Raw genomic sequence first — 26,372 nt, 5'->3', positions numbered from 1 at the left:
TAGGGAAAGTTCTGCTAATTCCCAGAAGGAACAGGATGGAATATGCCAGCTGGCTCTGTGAGGGCACAGACAAGCTCCAGGCAGTACCGTGGACCAGTGTGGAGATGGGACGTACACAGTGGAAACAGAGCAGGTGGAAGTCTGACTGTAGATAGTCGAGGAATTATTCAAAACACAGAGAACTAAGTCTGTAGGGATGGATGGCACAGGTCAGATGGTATACGCAGTTTTGGACCATTGTCCTTGATCTTCTATTCACACTGAAATTAACTGGGTTTTTCCCCCCTCAGTGTTTTGTAGAAAATTATTTATGATTTCATTTTAGTTTATTAGTGGAATTAACTTTACACAATTAATGTTTTGCTTTGCTGTGAAATGTGAGGAAATAACTGTCTAGTTTAAAATTATGTGATATTAAAGCCATCTTTTTTTCTTGTAAATGGACTCATCTTGACTGAAAAATACATGGTGCTATGGGAAAGAGAACTTTTTTGTTCGCTCTCAGCTATGCACAATAGTACTGCAATTCCTACTGGACATGTTTCTGCCTTCCTTGCATTTTCATTAAAGGGGTAGATTCACTGAGGAAGACATTTCACAGGAGAAAAGCTAATAATCTGGCCTTCAGATGTAAAGGGTGAAAAGGAATATAAATGCAACAACTAGTGGTTGACCTTAAATGTATTAATGTTGGTATGGGAAGTAGTAGTATCAGGATGGGTGGATGAGTGGGGCACAAGCCCTTGGGGCTGCCTAAGGGTGGGTGCCAAAAAGGAGCTAGAGGGACAGCTCACTGTCCCATCCCTGTCCCCTCGATCCATCCCTACTGCACCTTTCCTAGCTTCCAACAGCAGGGAGGACAAAAAAAATGGCAGTGGAATGCAGGGCTATGGTTCACTGCTGCTGTAGATGATACCTTTTTTTTTGCCCTTGAAAACTAGCTTTTTTCTGGCCACTCAACGTAGATACCAGTGGCAAAAAAGGAGGCAATGTCTGCCTCAGGAGCAATGAAGTTCCCAAGGTACAGAACTTTAACTTAGAAAATTCTTATTCCTAAGTGTTTAATTGAAAAACCCCTCTCAGTTCTGTAAACCACTGATTTCATTTATGTAAATTTAAACAGTCACTTAAAAAGGGAAGAGAACAATAAACCTTTGGAGCAAAAAGAAATTATCAGAAGTAGCTACAAAACAATTATAAAGTAGTTGAAATAAATACATACACAGAGAGGTTAAAAAGGGCTAACAGCATTTAGCTGTTATCAAATCAGAGGCTGCTTACCTCTTTATATTCCACAAGTAATAACGATCCTCTTCTCCTTTGAATGGTCTTATCCTTTTATATAAATATCTATCTCTTCTTCTTTTTTTTCTTTTTTTAAACTTTCTTTGCAGCAATTTTTGATAACTTCTCTTTGCCCTACAGGTTTATTGTCCCTGTATCTTTTTAAAGTCACTATTTACATTTACATAATGGAGTTTTACAAAAGTCACTGTTCTACCTAGTATTTAGTTGAGACTGTATCTGCTTCTTTCCCAGACCTGAGGAAGGAAACTTTGCACGCAAAAACTTATCTAACATCTTTCCAACTATGTAAATTTAATAAATGATATTAACCAGCAAAACTTGCCTGCATATCCATGTTCAAAAGATTTGGGAGAATTCTCCCAGATTTGTTTTCCTGGTGGAAAAACTTACTCAGAGACACCCAAATAGACATTTGAATGCTGAACCCCTGAAGAGCAGAAAGATTGCCATGCTGATGCTGTGCAGTCTGGGGGCACCTGTACACATATTGCAGCATGCTCTGCAGACTCCTTCAGTCTGCCTGGAGATAGATGGCAGCACTGCACAGGCAGCCCTGATTGGCTAACCCCAATATGCTCAGGGTTATCCTGTGTTTTGCCTCCTTGCAGCAAAATGTGGGGATTGTGAAGGGCCATGTTTTGCTCCCTGTTCCACTAGAGCCCTAAAGCCAGCAACATATTGTCTCCTGGGGAGAGAAGACAAAAACACCCTGGCATGCTGGAGGACCATTCTCCTGTGGCTTCTCTCAGAAGACAGTAGTACAGACATTAATTTTCTCTAGAGAAACTCTCTCAAGAGTGATTTAGCCCTTGTTGCTCCTGGGTTATTTTTCTCCCAAAGGAGCCATTTGGGCAAAAAATCTTGAACATCTGTACGCTTCTGGTTTCTAGAGGGAGAGCAGTGACTCTCCCAGGAGAAACTGAAACACTATACATGGATTAAATAATCCCTAACTTTGTTTTTTCCCTTCTCTAGACACAGTAACTATCTGCATCCTTGAAACTAATTGTGCTAGTCCAGAGTAAAATATGACATTGCCTGTCACCTGTGACTTGTACAAATGCTGTTATTGCCCATAGACAGTGAAGGTCAAGAGACACTGTTGAAGGAAATAAGCCAACCATTTACTAATAAGGGTTAGGATAAAACTTTCTTATGGGCAGGTTGTTCCTAGTGGTTTCCAGATTGTCTACTGTTAGGTTTTGGTCTTCAAACATTCTGATATCAGTCATGCTCAGAAGCAGGATTCCGTCCTAGACAAACTGTTAGTCTAACCCAGGATGACAATTCTTAAATTCTTGTGCCCTTATTTGCCACGATGATAAGAAAGGTAGAACCTATGGTCTTTCCATGTTCTGTTCTTTGTCACAGTTTTATCCAAATCTCCACACACCCTCTTCAAACTGTGTTTCTTTATATTGGACTGCTGGTCAGAGAGTGATTACAGCATCTCCAAAATGAAATCAGTACCAAGCACAGAAATTAAAAGAAGGTAAATGACATGTAAATATATACAGCTCTCTCCAAAGGGGCCAAAGATTCAAATTCTGAGTATAAATTGCAAAACTGTACAAGCCAAACATAAATTCTGTCTACCTCTGATCAAAAGGACTGGATGGGATGGGATGGAGCTAAAGCTGGTACAAAATGAGCAAAAGAGACTTCACCAAAATTAACCTCAAACTTCAAACATGAATCAGAGGCTCTCTGCTGTGAGCACAGTAGCTGCAGATTCCAAGAAAATATCAAATCAATTCAGATTCAAAAGCAAGGAACAGATTTCCCTTCTCTCCTCACACAGCTGGCATTAACTACTTTAAAGCTCCTGTCTTTTATCTGTTCTACATAGCCGAGATTTAAATTGATTACAACCTCAGAAAAAACTTCCTTTCTTGCATTTTTTTTTTAAATTATTTATATCAAAGCACTGACTCATAAAACAGTTTGTTGAAAACTGTCTTCCAATAAATTAAATTTCCTGAACTAATATATGTTTTGGTCTCTCAGTTTGGCATTTATTTGTTCCAGAATGGAAAAAAGGAATGTGCATAAGAAAAGCACAATTATTTATACAAAATGTCAAAACTAACGGCTAATGTTGTTATAAGGCAATTTATTTGAGAGGCAGGAGAAAGTGATGGTTTATTTTGTATTGCTTCAATCAAAAAGTAAGTGACTAAATAACTATAAAGAATGAAAATTTGCTACAGCTCGTATGTGACCAAGGTCATTGTGTGACCAAGGTAAGATAGCAGCCTTAGCACATCTTCCAAAAACAGGGCAGGGAGGGAAGGCTTAGGAAACCATATATACATGAAAGAAATACTAAGTTAGTGGTAAAAGTATAATGCTGCAGCAGCAAGTGACTATTGCAGAAATGTAAACAAGGAGTAGCATACAATTGGTTTGAGTATGTGGCAGACAGCAGAGAGCCCCTGAAGAGCAGACCTAGATTTTGAATGGTGCCCCAGGGGAAAGAGAATGCTGGAGAGGGGTATCTCCAGTTGCAATGCATTCCAGCTAGCAGTCCACCAATTCAGTTTAGTACAATTAATTAATCTTCCACCCCAGGTCCTAATATAGTCAATACTAGTTCACAGCAACATGTTGGTGCCCTGATGCTATAATTTTCCCTAAGGAGAAGTTTCTGTAGGGCCAGCCCCCTGAATACATGGAGGGGGGAAATGTGACTGGTAAGAGGGTGTTGCTCTTACTGGGTGTTGCCACAAATTGGCGATGACTGTATGATTAATTTACATTGTCCAGTTCTTATGCAGTTCAGTCAGCCCTCCTCTGTCTCCTGTACAAGTACTGGCAGTGTAGTCCCTCAGCCTGCACAAAGGTCATTTAGCTTTCCCCTGCTCTACAAGGTGTTTGCAAGGAGCTACGTACTTCTGTCCTGCCTTTTTCTTCTAGGCTAGGGACAGAAATTACACATAAACCAGTTTAAGTAAGCAGAAACTGGTTTAAATTTGTAACAGTACAGAAGTTCAGAGCACATAAAACAGTTTCAAAATGGCTGAAACCCATTTAAGGTAAACCTGGATGAATGTAGTATCAGACTTAACTGATTTGGGTCAAACCGATTTATGGAACTTTTGTCCAAGATCCCTTCCTGGTTTAAGTTAAATCAGAGTCCCCCAGCATCCCAACATGTTTTCCATCCCTGTGCTGGGCTGTGTGGTCTGCTCCAGCAGAAGGGTTGGGGAGGGGGAGGCAGGGACTCCCCCCCCAAAAAAAAACCCCTCTGGCTGGGGTCTAGGGCTGGGAATGGAGGAGTTAACCCCCCTTTCCCAAAGTAAAGAGCTGTCCCCTTCCCCCAATTAAACCCCCCTTTCCCAAAGTAAAAAGGTGTCCTGCCCTGCTAAACTTATTGAAACTTACTGCTAGCTGCAACTGTGGACTACAAATCCCAAAGGCACCTGGAAGCAGGAAGAAGTGATGAGTAACTCTGCAGAGTCCTGCTGTTGTAATTCTGGACTGCAAATCCCAGAGACTGAGGGGGCAGCAGGCAGAGGAAGTGAACACACAGCCTATGGTGGCTACCTGCCAGAAAGCTATGCTCTAGTGCCCACCGGCTTCTGGACTGAGCCACTGCAAGCATGTGGCTGCATTTCCTGAATCAAAAAGTAAATGTGTGCCCAGTTGTGTCTCAGTTTAATCTAACCTGCAAAAACTGAATTGATTCAGTCTTGGGCTTTTTGACTTGCCTGTACTTAGCCCTAGGGAGCAGAGACTGGTAGTCCCTTGAACAGAGGAAAGCACTGCTTCTCACAAGGAAGCTGCAAGGATATTGCTTGGCATGAGATGGAGTTCACTGACCCTGCAAATGCTGCACCTACCAGCTGAAGGCCTGCTCCTCATCCTTTCCCTCTCTATGAATGACGTACGTGTCCAGCCTGTTTTCTTGCTCAACTCCTCACACTTCCTCTAACTCCAACCCCTGCCCCCTCAAAAAAAAACCCAAAAAAACCAGCAAACAAACCCCAACTTGCAGGCTCCTATATTCTCCCCTTCAAAGCCCAGAACTGCTGGCAGAGGGAGGTCATATCCCACTTCTGTTAGCTGCTGCTTTCACCAAGCCTTATCCTGAAGACTTGCAGTGCAACTAGACAGGGAAACATAACCTGCATCATTGTGAAATGTAATACAGAATGGCACAGACCTGAGGGAGGGGTACTTCCTTTGGCTAAGCCCCCCTGTTGCTAATGAGGCACATTGCCTCATGTTCTCTTTTTGATACCACTTAATTTGAAAGCGACTCCTCCTCTTCCACCCATTTTTCTGTTTAAGGGTGTCCCAGGGGAGCTGGGACGCCAAAGGAACCCCAGGGCAGCAAGAAGTCCTACTCACCTCCTGCAGGTCCGGAAGGGCCGGGGGAGGCGTGTAAGCCGAGGACACCAGCGCAGGTGATCAGCCAGGTGTTTATCCAGCTGCGGCAGAGCAGCGGGGGTGGAGGACGCCTCCCAGAGGAAACAAAAAGCAGCCCCGCCGAGGCAGTGGGGCGGTGGAGAGAAGGAGACTGGAGGAGTGAGCGAGAGCAAGGTGAGGAGCAGCCGCCACACGCAGCGGCAGAGAGAGGAAGAGGCAGAGCCAGAGCCGGCTCCGAGAGAGGGAGCAGAGCAACCGGCAGCAGCGCCGGTGGAAGAGCCAGCGTGTCGGCTGCCAGCAGAGCCGGTGAGGTAACCTCTGCAGCGCCGGCTGCAGCGCTGGTGGAGGAGCCAGCGTGTCGGCTGCCAGCAGAGCCGGTGAGGTAACCGGCTGCAGCGCCGGCAGCAACGCTGGTGGAGGAGCCAGCGTAGCAGGTATCGGCGGAACCGGTGAGGCAATCAGCTGCTGCACTGGAGACAGAGCTGAAGGGGGAGCTGACTGGGCAGCAGGCAGAGCCAGGGAGGAAACTGGCTACCGCAGAGCCGGAGGAGGCGCTGATCGAGCTGATGGGCAGCGGAGTGGGCGAGGATACCAGTTGTCTCCCAAGCAGCAGGAACAGCGTGGTATCCGGCCGCATTGGGTGCGGCAGCATCAGAGAACTACCGATCGCATTATAGATAAGAGAGCCCGCAGAAAAACTGGCTGCATCGCGGACTGCAAGAGTGGAGCAGGTACCGGGGTAGAAGGGCCAGGCTGGGGTCCCAGGGAGCCGGACACCTGGCGTGACTATTGACAGCTGGCCGACAAGGGCCTAAGGTGGTGAGTGGCTGGGGTGTAGGGGAGGACAGAGCCCCAAGACTACCCGCCGAGAAACGTGCCGACCCTAGTGGTGACCCTAAGGGAGGACCCCCCACTGAAGTAACATTCAAAGTCGTGGCAGGAGAGGTCAGGGGTCCTCCTGACGTCAGCAGGGGCAACCACTGGGGTCCACTCATAGGCCCCGGGCTCACAAGATCTTGGGCCTGGGCGAAGGCAGCGCGGGAACACCTCTTAGAGCAGAGGCGGGTACAAAGGGGAACAGATGCCCTTATGCAACTTCAGATGGTAAGAGAAGTCATTTCACGTCTTGGCAATGTCACATTTGACATTTAAAGTAACCCTTGACGTGTTATTAATGTCCATGGGCAGGGGGCTTATTTCTTATTCTTTTGTGGGATGGGATTTCAAGGAGATTTCAGGGGGATTGCCCCCTGAATATCTTCTAGTCTGGTAATATATTTTGGGAGCAGTGATTTTCAGAGAGTTGCTTAGCTTGCATGGATTAACAACCATTTTACTTCTGCACAGAGTTTTCTCTATATTTCTTTTCCTTCAATTCTGCTGCTTTTACATTTAAGCAAACATATAAAACAAACAAATGTGACATCTCACATGGAAAGCAATATCTGTGAAGTATCACCTGAATCCACCATAGGTTAGAGTTGCATTTGAAAGGGTTTCTTATATCAAATCTGGACAAAACTGCCATAACAGCAAAGAATCTGCTATTTTGTACCTAAACAGATTTCAAACCTAAGCAGACATAAAAGAAATGACCTTATCTTTTTGATTCAGCTTCAGAAAACTTTCACTTTTCTTTGACTATGCACTTTGGGCCATTTTATCAAAACTGGGCAAGAGAAATTCCTCCCCTCTCCTCCACTCTCTTCACCATATTTTTCCAAATGAATTTTGCTACACAGACAATTTGTGCAGAATTGTCCCAGGCAAGTACTCAATTCTATTTTGTCACTAAGAGCCAGGCTAAGTCATCAGTCATTCCAGGAGCTGCTCCCTTGTTCCAGAAGTCCTCTTCCAATCATGTACATATATTATATATATATATATATATATATTATTTTGCAATGTAGGCTGACAAAATAAGTATTAAGTATTGATGCTGTTTTAAAACAAAAGTGCTCTAACAGTTGTGCTTCGGTTTCAACATTTACTATAAAACAATCACTTGTTATAATCTCTGGTGATCCTGGAAGAAGTTGATGCCTGCCGTCAAGTAAGTAGTTGGTCCAAAGACAACACGAAACCTGGTTACAGTGGAGACTTTGCTAAGCACTTTTGTCGGGGTAAGTGGAAGGTACAATTAAACCCCCTTACATCATGATAGCAGAACCAAAAGAAGCCACCATCCACTTTTTGCATTAACAGTTTTTTGGATGGAACAGGATGATAGTTTGGTGCCTTAGTCCACTTATGCACCTAACAAACCAACTAGAATGTGCTAAAAAGGGTTTATATGGGTGGTGGCTTATTATGGCAGAAGTTTAAGTTCCCTAAAGGAAATTAGTGCACTACCGAAAGGAACCACTGGCAGTAATTAAAACTATACAACTTTTTCCTTGCTATCTGTTTGGGGAAAAACTCTGCAGGTTAGGACAGGACATGCATTCCCACATCACACAAGAATTCTGAGGGGCAGTCTTTCAAGTAATTGGAAAAACTGCATTATTAAGATGGCACCATCAAATATAAGGCAGAGAATAGGTCATGATAATGCTGATGCTTCATCCAAACTATTATGTTTAAAGCACTATGGGCCAATCTTTATGGCAGGCATGCCACAGATGAGTCCCACACGCTACCTGAGTGCCACTCTAATCACTTTCCCTTTCCTGATCTACTTAGCTTTCTGCTTCCCTGACCAAGCTGCTGCTCTGCTTTCCGCTTCCTGCCCCGCCTGTCCCTGTGCTGCCCATCTCCTCCCTAGTCTGTCATGTGCCATCCACAAAGACTGCCTATGCCACTTATGGCACTTGTGCTGCTGGCTGGCTACCCCTGGCTTAAAGGATAATGCCAACACTGCCCTAAGCAAGGCTTTTATGGTAATATCTTTCATTAGACCAACTACATAATTGGATAGGCATGTTAGACAAGCTTTCAGGTACCAAATACCCAGACCTGAGGTAAAAAAATCTGGGAATTTTATGCCTTGACTGTTTGTGTAACATTTCTCTCAATTACAAAGTAGGTCTAGTAAAAGATGTTATTATCAAACAAACCTTGCTTCTTGCATATTCACTGGGCTATCGTGACTATCTGAGCTGTCAATGGGATGAGTACATGACCTTAGAGGCATGTCTAAAGAATGAATTGTTAAATAACTCCATATTGGATAACCACCTTTTTGGCCACCAGGTAGAGTGAAAGCATCCCTAGTTTTCCACTGTGAAGACATTGCAGTCCAAAAAGAAGTGGTGCTGCTCTGTTAACCCAACCATGCATAAAGACACAGCTAACCAAACAGCAGTAACAGCACTATACCCCTGCTACAAAGCATTCACCTCAAAAAGGCCTGAACTATTACAGTCTAGCCTTTTTCATTCAAAAAACTGAATACATTCAACTGTCCCAACTCTCCTCATCTTGTGCTAAGGGCAAGAGGGAAAATATCTAATGATGTTAAAGGAGGAGATAATTCATAATGCTTTTGCTGACTATTTAGCATACACTTAATCACCATTCTCAGAAGTGATTTTAATTGAGGATACCTCTTTAAATACGACTCTTTTTTCCAAAACATGCAAAGCTCTGAACAAGGACAGTATTCACACTAAGTCTCATATAACACTAATTGTTGCTATTGTAGTCTTCAAAACTATGTACTTAGAATGTTTAGGTACAGAATAGTATTTCAGTGTGTATCTGTCAGATTAACTAGAAACAAATGTTTATTATGAGCTGAAAGAGAAATAAAGATTTATCTACTATTCATACTACACAGAAATGGATTTAATAGTATCAACCTGAATTTTGTCCTCAAATGTATAAAACAGCTTCTTTTTATACTGTAACTAATAATACGGCTAATAAATTCTAGTACTTAGGGGCTCCAAATACAGACCAAACACCGCTCCATGCTCTATGCCAACATATAATGAAAAGAAAAAGCCCAAATCCCATCCCAAGGTGAAAAACAAATGAGAAAACTGGTCATTGTGATGGTAGGTTCATCCTGCTAATTGTCTAACTATGTATTTATGTACACACAAATCTCCCCAGTTTTAAAATAAGAAGTTAAAAATTGGAATGGTTAAAAATTTTTCCCTTGGAACAACTTTTAAAATGATGTGAGCTTTATAGGCAAATTTTGCCAGAAATACCTAACTGCACTCTCACTGGAAACAATGGAGATTGCACAGGTCTGAAGTCAGCATTTGACGCCAATTCTGTTTTGCAAACATCTTCATGCATCAGGGCACAGTTTGATGCCAAGTGCATTTCTTAAACTTCCCCATATGGTGGATTATGTTTTGAGCCCAGAAACAAATATGTACAGCAGCAGCACAATACCTGTAATACAGAGAACCTGGGTACACTATGAATTAAAAGGAAACATACACCCAAAATATATTTAAAAATTAAGTTTATTTAATTAAAATCTGGAAACTTAAGTGTTCTACTGGACTGTAAGAACTCAGTTTGAAAACTGATAAATGCATTACTACTTGGAGAAAAGAAATTCTGCATAGCACCAGAATGTGTTTTGCTATCAACTGCCATTTAACAACCACTGACATAATGTATAGCCTACTGAAGAAAATAATGATCAAGACTTATACTATTCTTGACTGACTGAGAGTCTTTAATAGATGGAGATGACCACACTGGACCATGACTAGAATCACAGAAGAGAAAAAAGCAGCACTGAATAACCAACACTTGAAGCTGCTAAAAAAGTGTTCCCTTAACTTAACTCTTGCTACACTGTCTTAAAATAAGGCTGCCTTTAACTACCAAAGGATCATATTCCGAGTGCAATGCCTGCAGGACAAGCCTACTAAAATCCAGAATACAGAACAAGTCATTAGGTACTCTGTGCCCACTTGGCACTTTCAAAACTAAGTTACAGTACATACCCATGCCACATCTACTATGTAATAAATTGACTTTCCAATCTAGCAGAAGTGAAGCAGGCACATGAGGCATAGCCCTAGTAGGCTGTAAATCACTAGCATTCAGGGTAAAGTTACTCCTTGAAAACACGGTATCAGTCAGCTCCCTTAGTCAATGTTATCCTGGGGTAGCCCACTACCCAATAAAAAATGGTTCCCAGCCACTTGGCGGCCAGGCAACACAATAGGGCCTATTTTGGGCTGCCAGCTTGAGGGGCTGGGTTGTGTGCCTGCTTCTTACCACAAAGTAAGTTTTCTATGGAACAAAATCTGGAGTGAATTACTCCATAGCATTCATGTTGTGTATCCACATCCTCAAGAATAATACGTGACCCTCGACACCGCAGATACAGCCAGTTCAATGGGTCTTCATAACCAAAGGCAGCAGAGTTGTGTGAATGCTGAACACAGAATGTGGCTCAGTAGCACAGACCCCATCATGATCAAAAGGAAATATATTTCTCACCTTGCTCCAGCAATAAGTTCTTTCTGTCCTGGGTCAAATGTTAACTGCGAAAAGTCCACAGCGTTCTCGGCTCTAAACACACACAACCAGGGGGCAATTTCTAAAGAATGGAAAAAAATACGCTTGTTACTGAAGATGTCATAACTACAGTGTATCAGGTAAATATTACATTTCAGGAGTACTGTGGGGGAGTAGAGGCTTCCCAAGGTGATCCCTACAAGGAACCAGTTGGGATTTTCACCACTATGTCAAATAAGCTACTCTACAGATCTATAAAACACAGAGGGCAGTCACCCTATAAACAGCTGAATGAGATATCCATATTTAGCTCTAATTTACAAGCCAGATGTGATTTTCTTTTTTAAGCACTGAACAATGTAGACAAAAGCACAGTACGAGCAAGATTCATAGACGATAAGCAAATGTGAACAAAATAATTTCCTTTACAAGTAAACCAGAAATAGCTGGTGATTGACCGGCCCCCTATGAATCCTGGTTGAGCAGAGCACAGTAAGTAAAACTGGCAATATTTGACTTGTTACCATATTCACAAGTTTTTGTCACAGATTTCTCAAGAGTCATGCAGCAGGCTAAAGTACAAAAGCTGAAGATTAAATGGCAAATTCCAACTTTTTCAGAATCAGCAGCACACCCTTCACATACACAGGTTACTCCTATGTCCTAATCTTTTAAGTTAAGTATTAAGTTAAATACACAGAAGTAAGCACACCTAACCAACAAATGAAATGGAAGTGCTTGATGGGCTGACACAAGTCAGCTATTTGGTTGTACATATGACCATGCCTGTCTGGCTCTATGCACGCAGAGATGAGCTGAATACATGACATGAGTATTTGCTTACACATTAGGCATCCCAGCTATTTATGCATACCTAAGTGGTGTAACGCTCATCTATAGCTTTTCAGAGAATAGCAACAATGCAAAAATCTGATTCTGTGGGATTTTCTTTCAATTCAGAGAACAAAAAAGTTTTTCTTTAAAAATATTTTGCCTCTAACCACTAAGCCTTACTAACTGAATCTGCATTTCTGCGGTCATCAATCGACAGTGTAAATGTGGTATCTACAGTTGTAATGATGATGTATACACAGAAGTAGTACTGCCCAACCTCAAAGAACAATCTCATAAGTGTAAGTAGAATTAGTAGCATCCCCCACAGCAGTGGTTCTCAACCTTTTTAGATTCCAGGCACCCTCCCATAACATTTGTGAATTGAGCAGCAACATTTCAAAAGCTGACTTATTTATTACAGTGCTCATCTCTTTGCAGAGGGGCTCGGCAGGGGAAGTGGGGGAGCCTCCAGGCAGGAAAGACAAAACATGGGTTTATATCCTCACACCTGTTTATCTCCTCAACCTGCAGGCACCCTTCAAAGGATCTGGTGGCACCCTTCGGGTGCTGTGGCACCCTAGTTGAGAATTGCCACCCTGCCATTACAGCTGTTCAATATTTTAAGCACCTCTTTTCACTGGCTTATCACTTCACCAAATTTTAAACAACTGAACTGACATTGTACAGGCCAGGTGTCTGCTTTAGCCTGATTTTTTTTAAGTTTCAATAAAAATGATCCAGCCATTTCCCAGAGGAAAAAAAAATATTCTTTTGACCACATTAAAAAAAACTTACTAAATTGCAAAGGTCACATTCAGAAAAAAACATCTTGAAGTTTGGCAGATGCATCACTCATTTATCAGGAAAGTATGTTTCACTCTTCCAGTTCAAATCTCTCTACATATCCCTGTGCATATACCTGGACAATTACAAGTCAATGAAAAATGTCAGTTTATGAGTACTGAGTACAGTTTGATAGCTAAATTCATCATATTTTCTATCTGCACTGAGCACGTTCTCAGGTTTAAGAAGTCTCCAAAAAAAAATGAAAAAAAGGAAAACAGGCCACACATTGAATGAATAGGAACAACAGCTGAGCTCACCCAGTAAGTGTAGTACATCCTTTGCAATGAATGGGGCATGAGTCCTGTGATAAAACAGGACATAGTGAAAGACTGTATCATTAAGCATATGCAGAACAAGGTCTCAGACTATGACCCTAGTGGTCTTAACAAGCAAAGACACTTCCCTGATTTTCAGCACTGCCCTTGTGTTTGGATTCACTGCTGGCCAGTGCATCTAACTGTATGTTGTCATAATGATTGTGAATTGATTTTAACCAAAGCAGAAATCCATGGCAGAACAGTAATGCAGCAAGCTCGACTAATTATGATAAGTACACTGCACAAATCCCTTGACGTACAGGTCAGGGCCTTTGAACTTTGCAAAAGTGAAGTCCAGCACCCAGGTGGTTCTTTATTCAGAACCACGAATGAGTTTAGGGGCATCCCCTGTGGTACTCACAAAAGCAACTAGGTAAACAGGACATCTAAGCAACCCAACCTCTCCAGTAAAAGAAGAATGGTGCAGTGACTGAAACTCTAGCCTCAGACCTGCATTCAGTGCCCTGCCATCTTCCTCTTGCATGTCCTCAGCCAAGACATACTGGCTATGCTTACCACTTAGCAGCAGATGGCTGCAACAAGAATATGCCCAAGCAAGCCTTGCCCACTTATATCTGTACTCATGTCCCAAACTCAGAAGTACCAGGCTGCTCTAGACTTATACTTTAAAGCATATATCATTAAAACAGGCAAAGGAACACTATTAAAAGTGATTCAAGATTTGTCACTTCTAATAGGTGATAAAAGATTTGTGCATCAGTGTCCTTACTGTTAGAAGTGTACAAGATGCTGTGAGTATCTACCAGTACTTTTCCTTAAAATCCAGACACCACAGCAAAGTAATAGCCATTCAAATACAATTGCTAAGTAATAGTAATTTCATTTCATGAATGACTTTTGTACAGATGCAACATAACATACTTACCAAAATAATATAGTTATAGGCTTATATAATAACTGCTGCGTGGTTAAGCATGTAATTTAACTACAGTGCCTGCTGATATGTAACTGAGTTGTACCACCTGCTGATCAGAGGAGGACAAACAACAAAACTGTGACAATCCCTCCTCCCTTCCCGATACTAACTCATCTCCCTGCAGTTCCCTTGATCCTCTTTATCCCCAATTATACAAGACCCAACCAAACACGCAACCAGACAAACTCAGCTAACCACCGCCTTGCTTGTTTGCTATCCCTTTAAAACACTTCGTAGGTTTTGGCTCTGATTCTGAGAACACCTGTGCACTTCAATGGGGCTTCTTGTGTGCTTAAAGTTAAGCACATGTATAAATGTTGGCAAAGTTAGGATCTTACACTATGGCTAGGGAAAAAACATTACACACAAACCGGTTTAAGTGATCAGAAACTGGTTTAAACCTGTAACAGAACAGATGTTCAGTGCACATAAACCAATTTGAAAATGCCTGAAACCGGTTTGAAATAAACCTGGTTGAATGTAGTATCAGACTTAATTGATTTGGGTCAAACCAGTTTATGCAATGTCTGTCCCAGACCCTTTCCTGGTTTAAGTTAAATCAGAGTCCTCCAGCATCTCAGATGCTTTGCAACTCTGAGTGGGGTTCTGCTCTCTGCTCCAGCCCAGCAGGGCTGGTCACGCCTCTCTGTTCCCTGGTTGTAGCTCTGGCAGAGACTGCAAGTACAGCGGTGTCTGCCTGGCTTCTTCCTGGTCCACGCCGTACCACACACACTCCCTGCTCAAGCAGGGTTTCCCCAACTCCCCTCTGCCTTACACAGACACCTCTCAGCATTAGCTAGCATACCGCATGCTGGCTATGGTCCGTGCAGTGGGAGACAGGACAAAGGCAGACATCACAGTGTCAGCTTAGGGCTTTTTGTAGCTAATCAACAGGTAACTGGTAATGTCCCAATGTTCTTTCCTTGGAAAAAGCTGTTTAAGAACAGCTTGAAAGCTGTTGTTTTGTTTGATGGGCTGATAAATGCTAACTCTCTGTGCAACTCTCTGCTGTGCAACTCAATGCTCTGTTATCAACAGTGTGTATGGGGGGAGAGCAGGGGGAACGACCTAATCAGAGCATCCTGCTGGGGCCTGGACATGCCCCCCTTAGCTCAGTACTGTGGAAGGGAAGACTGCTCTAGTGCCCCTCCCCTCCCCCCCCTCTAGCCTGAGCCACTGCAGGCATGTGCCTGCATTTCCTCAGTCCAGAGGGGATGTCTGTATGGTTACAAACCAGTTTAGCCTAGGCAGGTTACACTAACCTGCAAAAATTGAATCAATTCAGGCTCAGGCTTTTTGAATATCTGTCCCTAACTTATCTGGTGCAGGGTCTCTCTCTTCAGGCTCTTTCAATACTACTATAGCTTAAATTTCATTAGTAGAGTTCTAAGTTAATGATGTATAATAAAGTGCCAACACCTGGAATCCGTGGAAGTTAATGCAAGGTTTATCTGTACATTTCAAAAACAGGATGAACAAGCTACATTGGTCTTGAAAGACATCAAGGAAGATACTAGTGATCTACAATATTTCTTTTCTTTTTTCTCTATTTTTTTTTTTTACCAACATCAGGTGTACTGGAAAACAAGAAGCTTGCCCAACTCAGACATCCAAGGTGAAACAAATATACTAATACCCCCTATCAACCTTTTACAAAAATTAAGACAGTCCTTTAAAGAACCTGAGAGACAAATTATGATAATAATTCAAAACTTGTTCAGAAGGATATTAGATACTTGTCCAAATAAAGTCATTCCAAAATGTGTCATAATCCTAATCTAGAATTAAATTTCTGCCTGGCAGACTATGGGTTTTTTTGCTCTCTATATTGTCCAGAGGTTTGTCTGGAGTTGCTAGGTAATACAGTTCTTTGCAAATGGAATAGGTAAGTTGCTCTCAACTTTGCTATCATTATTCAGCACCTCATGAGTAAACAGACAAGCAGGTTGACAGCAAACCTGTGAGGGATGCAGTGGCAAGGTTGTAACTGAATTCAGGGGCGATCTCAACTGCAAACAACACAATTAAAAGGCAGGCAGGAGCCTCACAAGAAATATTTTACTCTGGATATTAAAGTTTTAATGCATGATATGCCGAGGACTTCTTGTGTTGCACTGCCCTATCTGTCAGTGTGCATATGCATCTAACAAAGTTACCACATACTACAATTATACCAAGATACAGCGCAAATGCAGACTTCTTCAGGACACTGCAAGAAAAAAAATAGCAGTTATCTTATTTCACCGTTTAACAAACTACTGAGTTTGCAATATTAACAGGAGTCTCTGGGTGGCACCTGTACCACAAATTCATTAATCTTACCAGATGCTGCTTAAAAGATACTGTTCCATGTTGTGTTTATTTTCTAATACTATGACATAAATTTAGACTAAGTTCAGTAAAATATCCCCTGTAATCTTATAACATAGGCCCAGCATAACTTCCATAGATGACTCCTCTCATAGCTGGTAAGACACTAGTAACTTCTTCAAAGGCAACAAGATGAGGTAGCATTCTGCTCTGACCTGCCACGTTTGATTCCATTCCATTACTCCTGCTGCCCTGGCGCCAGCCTCATTAACCCCAGAGGAATCCATTAAGTTAGCTGACAAGCTGACAGAAAAAGATCCACCTGTTCCCTCATTCACAGTATTACACTTGGGGAAGTGCTTGCAGCCCCTCTTTCTTTATGGCTCTAATTAAGCGCACCTGCAGGCTCTCTGCTCTGACATTTCAGGATTTCAAATTCCTCAACTTTTTTTTTTTATAACTATATTTGAGAAAAGAAAGGCTGAGCAATTTTTAAAAAACACAATAAATCCGTTTCAGTGGGATTTTTTAAGTCGTCACATTAAGCCTCACTTCATTAAGCAAACATTTCTATAAGTAAAAAATGCACCCAAAACTGTTAGGAAAATGGACACTATCCTGTGCATAAAAAAAGAACTAGGAAGCAAGAAAAATGACATCTGTGGACCCGTTTCATTTTATTTTATTATCTTCTGACTACTCTCATTTTCTTTCTTGTATTTCCACTCCTCCTCCTCCTTTCCTACCTCTTTCATTCCAATCTCTCCTCACAGCAGTGAATTAAGCACACTCCTGTCGATAAGTCACTGGCTTTCACTGCAGGTAGGGAAAAAGGTACCATTTCTGGACTGCAATAGGAAAGCAGGATCAGCAGCTATTCAATACCTTCCAACCAAGAGCACTATCAGTTTTCCTCAAAACCCAGCTGTATTTTGTTTGACATCCTCAAGCACATTTCTCCCTTACCCAGAGCTCAGGCCAAGTGCATCAATAGGTATGTCAGGTACTTGATGGTTTATTTTGAACAATAAGTTATGTTAATTAATCACTGGCAATAAGTGTAATGAGCTCATTTAGGCTAAGTACAGACTGTCAAAAAGCCCAGAGGCAGAATCGATTCAGTCTAGACAGCTTCTTTTAACTGATGTTCAGTTTTCAATTGGGAAAGGCAGGGAGAGGCCTGCACTGACCCAGGTAAGGGGGGGCGCACTAGAACACATCTCCCAGCCTGCTGGCCATTGCCAGCCCAGCCAAGTGGGGCTGCCCCAGTTGGTTCCCCAGCACACACTCCCAGCACCCTGCTGATCCCCCACAGGGGGTTAAGGGGCCCCCATTCAGGTGCTGGTCCACCTTGGAGGATGCTGCCCATCAGGGTATTTCCCCCAGCCTGGGTTCCCAAGCCCAGGCTGCCCTGGGGAGCCAAGGGGAATTCCCCACCTCCTCTTCTCAGCTGCTGAGTGCTTCAGCCACTGCCCCAGGTCAGAGGGAGAAGAAGTCCTCCAGGCCAGGTGCCTACCCATGTAGCCCAGCAAGGGGCACCTGGGAGCCCCTGCCTTGGGGAGCTTCCCCCACCCCAGCCCAGCCCAGCCCCGCCCCAGGGAGCTGAGAGCAATTCTTCCCCTCTTGAACCCCACAGCTGCTTGCCTTAGCCCCTGCAAGTCTCAAGGATAGCTGGGGTTAACCTCAGGGAGAAGAGGGAACTTCTTCTGCTCCTCTGCAGCTGGTTTTGCCTCCCCTGCTGCAAGTCACAGGCAAGCAGATGCAGAGGAACAGAAGAATTTCCCTCCTCTCCCTGAGGCTGCCCCAGGCTATCCTTGAGACTTGCAGGGGCTTAGGCAAGCAGCTATGGGGTTCAGGAAGGAAAGAATTCCCCTCAGCTCCCTGGGGCTGCCCCAGGCTGGGGGACCCTGGGTTGGGGTTGGGGAAACCTCCTGAGGCAGGGGCCCCTGGTGGTGACACCCCCCTGGGGCCTTGGGACCTCCGTCCCCCTCCCTCCTGTGGCATCAGCTAAGGCAAGCAGCTATACAAAAAAGGGGGAAGTGGGGAATGCCAGCGGCTACTTGGGCTGTCCCCAGCAGGGGGAGGGCTGCAGATGGGCAAAAAAAACCCACCATGGGCTTCCCCCGACACACTGTGTAGACCCAGGTTAGGGGGGATGTCTTCCCCTCCCCCCATAGGCTGACAGACACAGGCAGGAAGCAGGTTATGGAAAAGAGGGGTGGGGCAGTCCCTACTCCACTGGAGCGGACAGAACAGCCCAGGGATGCAAAGCATCCTGGGATGCTAGGGGACTGTGAGTTAACTTGAGCTGAGGAGGGGTCTGGGACAGAAGTTCCATAAACTGGTTTGACCTAAATCAGTTAAGTTTGATACCACATCCAACCAGGTTTATCTTAAACCAGTTCTGGCCATTTTGAAAGCAGGTTAAGTGCGCTGAACTTCTGTTCTGTTACAGGTTTAAACCGATTTCTGATCACTTAAATCGGTTTGTGTGCAACTTTTGTCCCTAGCCCAGAGCCAACCTGAGCAAGGTCAGGTGCCCAGGGCAAATCAGCCCACATGGAGCCCTATTCTCGCCCCGATCCCACGCACCCGACACGAAGAAGCTGCAGCCACCATCAGCAGTGGTGGCATTAGTGGTGGGAGCGGGGGGGCAGTGAGTGGCTGGATGGGAAGCCAGAGGCTTTTTTTCATGTGCAAAAAATGAAATAACCAGAAAAATCAGATGCATCTAAGTACATTATGCATGACAACTTATATATAATATATTTATAGAGTTCATAGACATTAGGGCTGGAAGGGACCTCATAAAATCATCGAGTCCAGTCCCCTGCCCAAGGGTCAGGAAGTCAGCTACAGTCAAAGGATCCCAGCAAGATAAACGCCCAAATGTTTCTTGAAAGTGTCCAGAGTAGATGCTTGCACCACCTCTAGGGGGAGTCTGTTCCAGGCCTCAGGGGTTCAGACAGTAAAGAAGTTTTTCCTTATGACCAGCCTAAAACGGTCTTGCAGGAGTTTGTGACCACTGGACCTTGTCATCCCTTGGAGTGCTCTGGTGAACACGCGTTCCCCCAGATCCTGATGTATACCTGTTATGTACTTATAGGCTGCCCCCAAGTCACCCCTGAGCCTGCGCTTCTCCAGGGTGAAAATTCCCATAGCTCACAGCCTCTCTTCGTAAGGCCTGTTCTTTTGCCATCTGATCATGTGCGTGGCTCTCCTCTGGACTCTTTCAAGCTTCTCCATGAAACTCCACATCCTTCCTAATTTGTGGAGCCCACAACTGGATACAGTTCTCCACCTGTGGCCTCACCAAGGCTGAGTACAGTGGGAGGATGACATCCTGAGTCTTGCTCAAGATGAATCAGTAGATGCAAGTGAGAGTTTTGTTGACTTTGCCAGCTGCAGTATTGCATTGGTGGCTCATATTCATCTTGTGGTCAATCATGACCCCCAAGTCTCTTTCAGGCATGGTGCTAGTGAATATAGCACTGCCAAGCCTGTAAGTGTGATGTGGGTTTTTATTCCCGAGGTGGAGTACCTTGCATTTCTCTATATTGAATGCCATCAGGTTTTCATGCACCCACCATGCAAGCCTATTGAGGTCAGCCTGGAACACCAGCCTATCCTCAAGCGTGGACACTCTTCCGCAAAGTTTGGTGTCATCAGTGAACTTGGCCAGTCCGCAGTTGACACCAGAGTCCAGATTGTTTATGAAGGCATTGAAGAGTAAAAGTCCAAGAACAGAGCCTTGGGGGATGCCGCTAGTCACCGAGTACCATATTGATTCAGTTCTGTCAACTACCAGTCTCTGGGTCCGTCCTCAGAGCCAGTTCCCCAGTCAGACTGTGGAGTAGTCAAGGCCACAGTTGCCCAATTTCTCCATGAGAGTATCATGGGACACCAGGTTAGAGGCTTTTTTAAAGTCCGAATACATGACATCAACCTCTTCCCTTTTGTCCAGGTGATGCATAACCTGGTCATAGAAGGAAATGAGATTGGTCAGGCAAGACCTACCCGCAACAAACTCGTGCTGGCTATCCCTCAGAATGTTGCCTTCTGTTAGCCTGTCAAGAATGGTTTCTTTGATAATTTTTTCTAATCTTTTCCCAGGGGTTGAGGTCAAACATATTGGCCTGTAGTTTCCTGGGTCTTCTTTCCTCCCTTTTTTTAAAGATGGGCACCACATTGGCTCTCTTCCAATCTTCAGGAACTTTGCCTGAGCACCATGAATTCTCGAATATCCTCACCAGTGGCTGCACTATAATGTCTGCCAGTTCCTTCAGCACTCTTGGGTGTTACTTATCCAGACCAGCTGATTTATGGGGGCCTAGCCTCTCAAGATGCTCCCTCACAAGATCCACACCAATGGTAGATATATATTCATTTTCTCCCTAGTCATCCCGCATCATGTTTGGCAGCGTGGACCCTTTGGGCTGGTGAAAAACAGATGCAAAGTAATCATTAAGCAGACTGGCTTTTTCCTGGGTGTTGGCAGTCAGCTGCCCCAGCTGGTTTAGCAGGGGTCCAATGTTGCCCTTGTTTTTGTTTCAACTCCCCACATATCTGAAGAAGGACTTTTTATCGCCCATGATTCATGTAGCCAGATCAAGTTCAGTTGCAGCCTTGGCTTTTCTAGTTTGCTCCCTGCAGGTTCAGACCAGTGCAGTATACTCCTCCTTACTGGTGTTTCCTGTCCTCCATCCATTATATGCCTCTCTTTTTAGATGTAGGAGGTCCATGAGTTCTCTGTTGAGCCAAAGGGGTTATTTAGACCTTTTACCACCTTTCCTATAGCTGGGGATAGACTGCCCTTGTGCTTCTAGGATCGCTTACTTAAGGAGCACCCACTCATGAACTCCCCTCTCTGTGAAATCATGGCCTCTCAGGGCCTCAAGAACAAGTCTCCTGAGCTTATGAAAGTCAGCTTTCCTAAAGTCGAGGACTACTGCATTACTGGCTGACTTGCCAGCTTTGCGATGGACAGTGAAAGTGATCAACTTGTGGTCACTGTCACCCAGATTCCCTTTGATTCTTAGGTCACTGATTAGATCATCCCTTTTGGCCAGTACCAGGTCCAGCAGCACCTTGCCTCTTGTTGGCCCATACACTTCTTGGGACAAGCAGAGCTCATCCACAGGTAGAGCTCATGTATAGAAGCTTCGTGACTGATTGGATTTGGCTGAATGCTCATCCCATGAGATGTCCAGGTAATTGAAGTCACCCATGATGACCATGCACCAAGAGCGTGCAGCCTTGGCCAGTTCCCTGGAGAATTCTTGGTCAAGCACTTGTTCCTGGTTTGGAGGTCTGTAGTAGACTCCTACTGTTGTATCCCCTTCAATACATTCCCCTCTTACTCTAACCCAAAGGGTCTCCAGTCATCCTCCTTGGGTGCCAATCTCAGCTTGTAGGGATGTGTAGCTCTCCTTGATGTAGAGATCTACACTCCCGCCCCTTTTTTTGGCACACTCTCTTCAGTACAGGGTATAGCCATTTATACCAGTAGTCCAGTCACAGGAGGAGTCCCACCAGGTCTCCGTGATCCCTAAGAAATCATAGTAATTTTTGTTCAGCAGAAGGACCAGTTCCTCCTGTTTATACCCCAAACTCCTAGGATTAGTGTACAGGCACGTAAGTGTGCCATTGGAGGCCCTAGACTTCCTTGTACTCATGGAGAAGCTCTGTTCCTGGGCTGTGGTAGGAGTGGGTTCCCTTGAGCACCCTAACCTGCTGGTTTTGTGGTTGATGCTTAGTGAGCTTGCTCTGGTAGTTGTCCACCCATCCCCAGGTGAGCTTAGTTTTAAGTCTGGTTGAGCAAGTCACTTCTTCCCCAGTTGAGTGAGGTAGAAACCATCTCTTCCCAGCAGACTGCTGCCTCTCCCTCTAAAGAGTGGATGGTAGTCATAGAAGCTGAAGCCTTCACAGTGATACCAGCGCTGCAGTCTGCTGTTTACTGCCTCAATTCATCTCTCCCTCCTCTGCCCGTGACCCATAACTGGAAGGATTGAGGAAAAAAACACCTGTGCACCCAATCCCCTGAGTCCTGCTCCCAGAGCCCTGTAGCCACTCATGACCCAGCTGGGATTGCTCCAAGCCATGTCACTTGTGCCCACATTGATAAGGAGCATAGGGTAGTGGTCAGAGGGCCGGATAAGTTTTGGGATCCTCTCAGCCACATCTCAGATATGGGGTCTGGGGAGGCAGCAGACCTCTTGGGCTAAGGGGTCAAGGTGACAGATTGTTCTCTCTGTCCCCCTCAGAAAGGGAGTCATCCACAACGACCACTCTGTGTTTCATGTTAGGGATGATAGCTGGTCGTGTTTCTTCCTCACTTGCAGTCATTCATTACATTCGATACAAGTGTACATTTTATTTCATATATTTCATTCTATACAAGTGTTTGTTTCATCACATACTCCAGGAAAATCTGGCAGGAAAATTGGTTCTGCCCCTCTGAGGATACCTACACTATAAACGTTGTGACACAGGGTAGAGATACCCAAGCTAGCTCCAAGTGAGCGGCAGCTTCATCAAAGTAACACAGAATATATTGGGTGTGTCTACATGAGACATTTACTGAGGAGCTAACTAATTACCTCTGCAGTAAAGTCTCTGTCTACACATGCAGCCCCATTAGGCTCAAGTAAACTAATAAATTCCACTGTAGGATAGTACTTTTAAACACAAGTACTATCCTATGGCAGTGTTTTTTATTGTGCTGCAACACACATGTAGATGCTAATGGGGCTGGATGCGGCATGAGGGTGCTTCAGTGCATGGGGCTGAAGTATCTTTGTGCTAGCCCTACACTGAAGTATCTTTGTGCCCCAGCCAGCCTCTCCACAACACAATGAGCCAGGTTAGAACAGCACCAGACTGGCAGGCTGACCCTCTCCCGGGCCCTCTGCCAGCTGGGGCTACTCAGGCCTGGCTCAACATGCTGCAATCCCAGGCACACATTTAAGCACAGCGCCCAGGAGCAACAAACTCCAGTGTGTCATAGTATTATCACGTGTAGATGCACCAATGGCATACTAATTAAGTATGCTTCTGATACCCAAGATAACTTGAATAGAACTAATGTGGGTACCCCTGCACTGCACTTCAGTATGTTCATGGATACATAAACAGATGAAAAATGTTCAGCCCTCTTTAAGAGAAAGGTCCGTCTATGGTGGGCAATTTTCCTCTCCTATTTACAGCTGACCAAAGTCACTACAATATAGCCTAGAATAGGCTCTCTTCTGGACATACTAATCAATATCAATAACATGGCAAAAATGGCCATCTGTTTCAGAGAAAATATAATCAAGCAAACTTTAGAAATTGAGGTGAGAAGGAAAACTGAATCCAATAGCGAAATAAAGCATGAAAAATAAAATAAATTGTGTAAAATATTGGCCCCATTTCTCATACACTGATGTTTCCAGCAGCTACAAATAACTTAGCAAATATATTATGCAAGTTCAGAATGTTTGAGCAGTTGAACACTACCCCCTCCTATGCTTCTAGCAGTTGAATGTGCTGTCATGTATCATTAAGAAGATAATTTCCCTTAGGCCTAAGAACTACAATCATCAGATTTAAACTTCTTCTATGCTAGGCTTGTGCAGTGTGCAACATCTGGAGGCTAGTAAAATGGGCTGGGGTCAAATTCCATGTAATAAACTTTTCAGAAGGAGATGTAGGACAGAGGCTGATGATTCAGATAGGCAAGATCCCAAATGTTTTATTCTTCCCTAATGGCCGTATGGATTGCCTGATGTTTGTTTGTTTTAATAACCTCTTTAGGGCATATTATCCTCCTAATCCATAAAACAGATATTTATTCTCACTTTTCCTTATAATTACTCAGCGTCAACAAAACTGATTAAGTACATGTTTTTATACATAGCGAAAACAACCAAGGAAAAAAATGTCTGTTCATTTGTCAAGGAAGACTGACTTCTGATTTTTAAACTTAGGTAAACTTGCATGCAAATTAAATGCTGTCCTCAGACTGCTGAAAAAATTTAAATGCAGCTCTAAAAGTAACATTAAGGCACCTTGTCAGACTACTCAGCTGTATGCCATTAAAGATATAATTTTCACTGGACAAAAAAGGTCTTGAATTTAGCCAACAGACATTCTGATTTGACTCATTTCAAACAGACTCCAATTTTTACAACATTAAGGGTTCGAAAGTCACATGTCAGTGAAGATCATTTTCTCTGAGGCTCTTCCATTGCACACCATACTTTTTTCTCAGTGTCATATTCTTCCAAAGTTTATGTTCTGTTGAAACAGTATTGAGTTTCATAAAGTTATCGGGCAAATTTGTAAGTGTTCTGGATTCATGATATTCGTTCTCTCATTCCCACAGCTCCTTTTACTTGGATTCAATGGACTGGCTGGTGATGGTTCAATGTCTAATCAATGGCTTGATGTCTAGCTGGCAGCCGTTATCAAGTGAAGTGTCCCATGGGTCAGTCATGGGGCTGGTTTTGTTCAATATCTTCATCAACAATCTGGAAGATGGCACTGAGTGCACCCTCAGCAACTTTGCAGATGACACCAAGCTGAGGGGAGTAGTAGATACACTGGAGGGTAGGGCTAGGACATGACCTAGACAAATTGGAGGATTGGGCCAAATGAAATATCATGAGGTCCATCAAGGACAAATGCAAAGTCCTATGTTTAGGACAGAAGCATCCCACATACCAGTATAAATTGGGGGGGCTAACTGGCTGGGCAGCAACTCTGCAGAGAAGGACCTGGGGATTACAGTAGACGATAAGCTGAATATAAGCCAACAGTGTGCCCTTGTCGCAGAGGCTAATGGCATACCGGTCTGCATTGGTAGGAATGTTGCCAGCTGGGCAAGAGAAGTGATTATTCCCATCTATTCAGCACTGGTGAGGCCAAATCTGGAGTAGCATGTTCAGTTTTGGACCCCCCACTACAGACAGGGTGTGAACATATTGGAGGGAGTCGAGCAAAGGGCAATGAGGGGGCTAGGGCACATGACTTTTGAGGAGAGGCTGAGGGAACTGGGCTTATGTAGTCTAGAGAAGAGAAGACTGAGAAGAATTTAATAGCAGCCTTCAACTATCTGAAGGGGGATTTGGCAGAGGATGGAGCTAGGCTGTTCTCAGTGGTGGCAGATAACAGAACAAGGAGCAACAGTCTCAAGTTGCAGCAAGGGAAGTTTAGGTTAGATATTAGGAAGAATTTTCTCAGTAGGAGGGTAGTGAAACACTGGAACAGGTTACCCAGAGAGGTTGTGGACTCTCCATCCTTGGAGTTTTTAAGACCCAGCTAGAATGATCTAGTTGGGGATGGCTCTGCTTTGAGCATGGGCTTGGACTAGATGACCTCCTGAGATTCCTTCCAACCCAACCCTAATTTTCTACGATTCTGTGATTCATGTATAAATCCCCCTACTTAGATTCATGTATAGATATGCTCTTTCTAGATTAAAGGAAATTAATATCATGTATAGATATGCCCTTCATGTATAGATACTCATGTGTAGATATGCCCTTTCTAGATTAAAGGAAATTACATATTTCAATGTTAATAAATCTGAAATTTATCCATTTTAGTTTCAAATATTAGAAAGTAAATTCTAAGCTGGTTTGCAAATTTAGAATTCTCTTACACTTGGTCTGGGGCTGCTAAATTATTAGGCATTGAAATGTGCATGTCACAGCTAAGAAACAACTGGGCAAAAATTCTCCTCTACCAATAAAGGTGAAGATTATGTTACGGGTTGCTGGAAAGACAATTTTCCCTAAATATGTTATTTGAGATCTTAGATTTTGAAATCAAGACACTTTAAATTTGGGGACTCTGAATATATAAACAGATGGCTCATATGCTTAGAAAATATACCGTGCATTTAACAGTTATTAAATAAAATGGATAAACAGCAGTAGGCTAACACTGGCCTCACTAGGAACAGGAGAAATGGTGAAACCCAGGCAGGGCCTCCTTCCTATCAGAACAATGCCCATTTCACCAAGCTATACTCA

The 26,372-nt window shown here is 43.7% G+C and overlaps 1 protein-coding gene across 3 annotated transcripts in view; it reads right to left on the bottom strand.

Annotated features, from left to right (window-relative positions):
• Positions 1 to 26,372, bottom strand: part of SEMA5A (semaphorin 5A) — a 593,698-nt gene that overhangs the window by 378,466 nt on the left and 188,860 nt on the right. For all 3 annotated transcript variants that reach the window (XM_006015687.3, XM_025205600.1, XM_025205596.1), the window contains one exon: positions 11,095 to 11,194. In XM_006015687.3, the coding sequence (XP_006015749.1) occupies positions 11,095 to 11,194 (100 nt within the window). The remainder of the gene's footprint in view (positions 1 to 11,094; positions 11,195 to 26,372) is intronic.

This window comes from Alligator sinensis, unplaced genomic scaffold (assembly GCF_000455745.1).
Source record: "Alligator sinensis unplaced genomic scaffold, ASM45574v1 scaffold126_1, whole genome shotgun sequence".
Taxonomy (NCBI): domain Eukaryota; kingdom Metazoa; phylum Chordata; order Crocodylia; family Alligatoridae; genus Alligator; species Alligator sinensis.
Note: the sequence above shows the minus strand (reverse complement) of the source record. Positions and strands in the feature narration are given on the sequence as shown.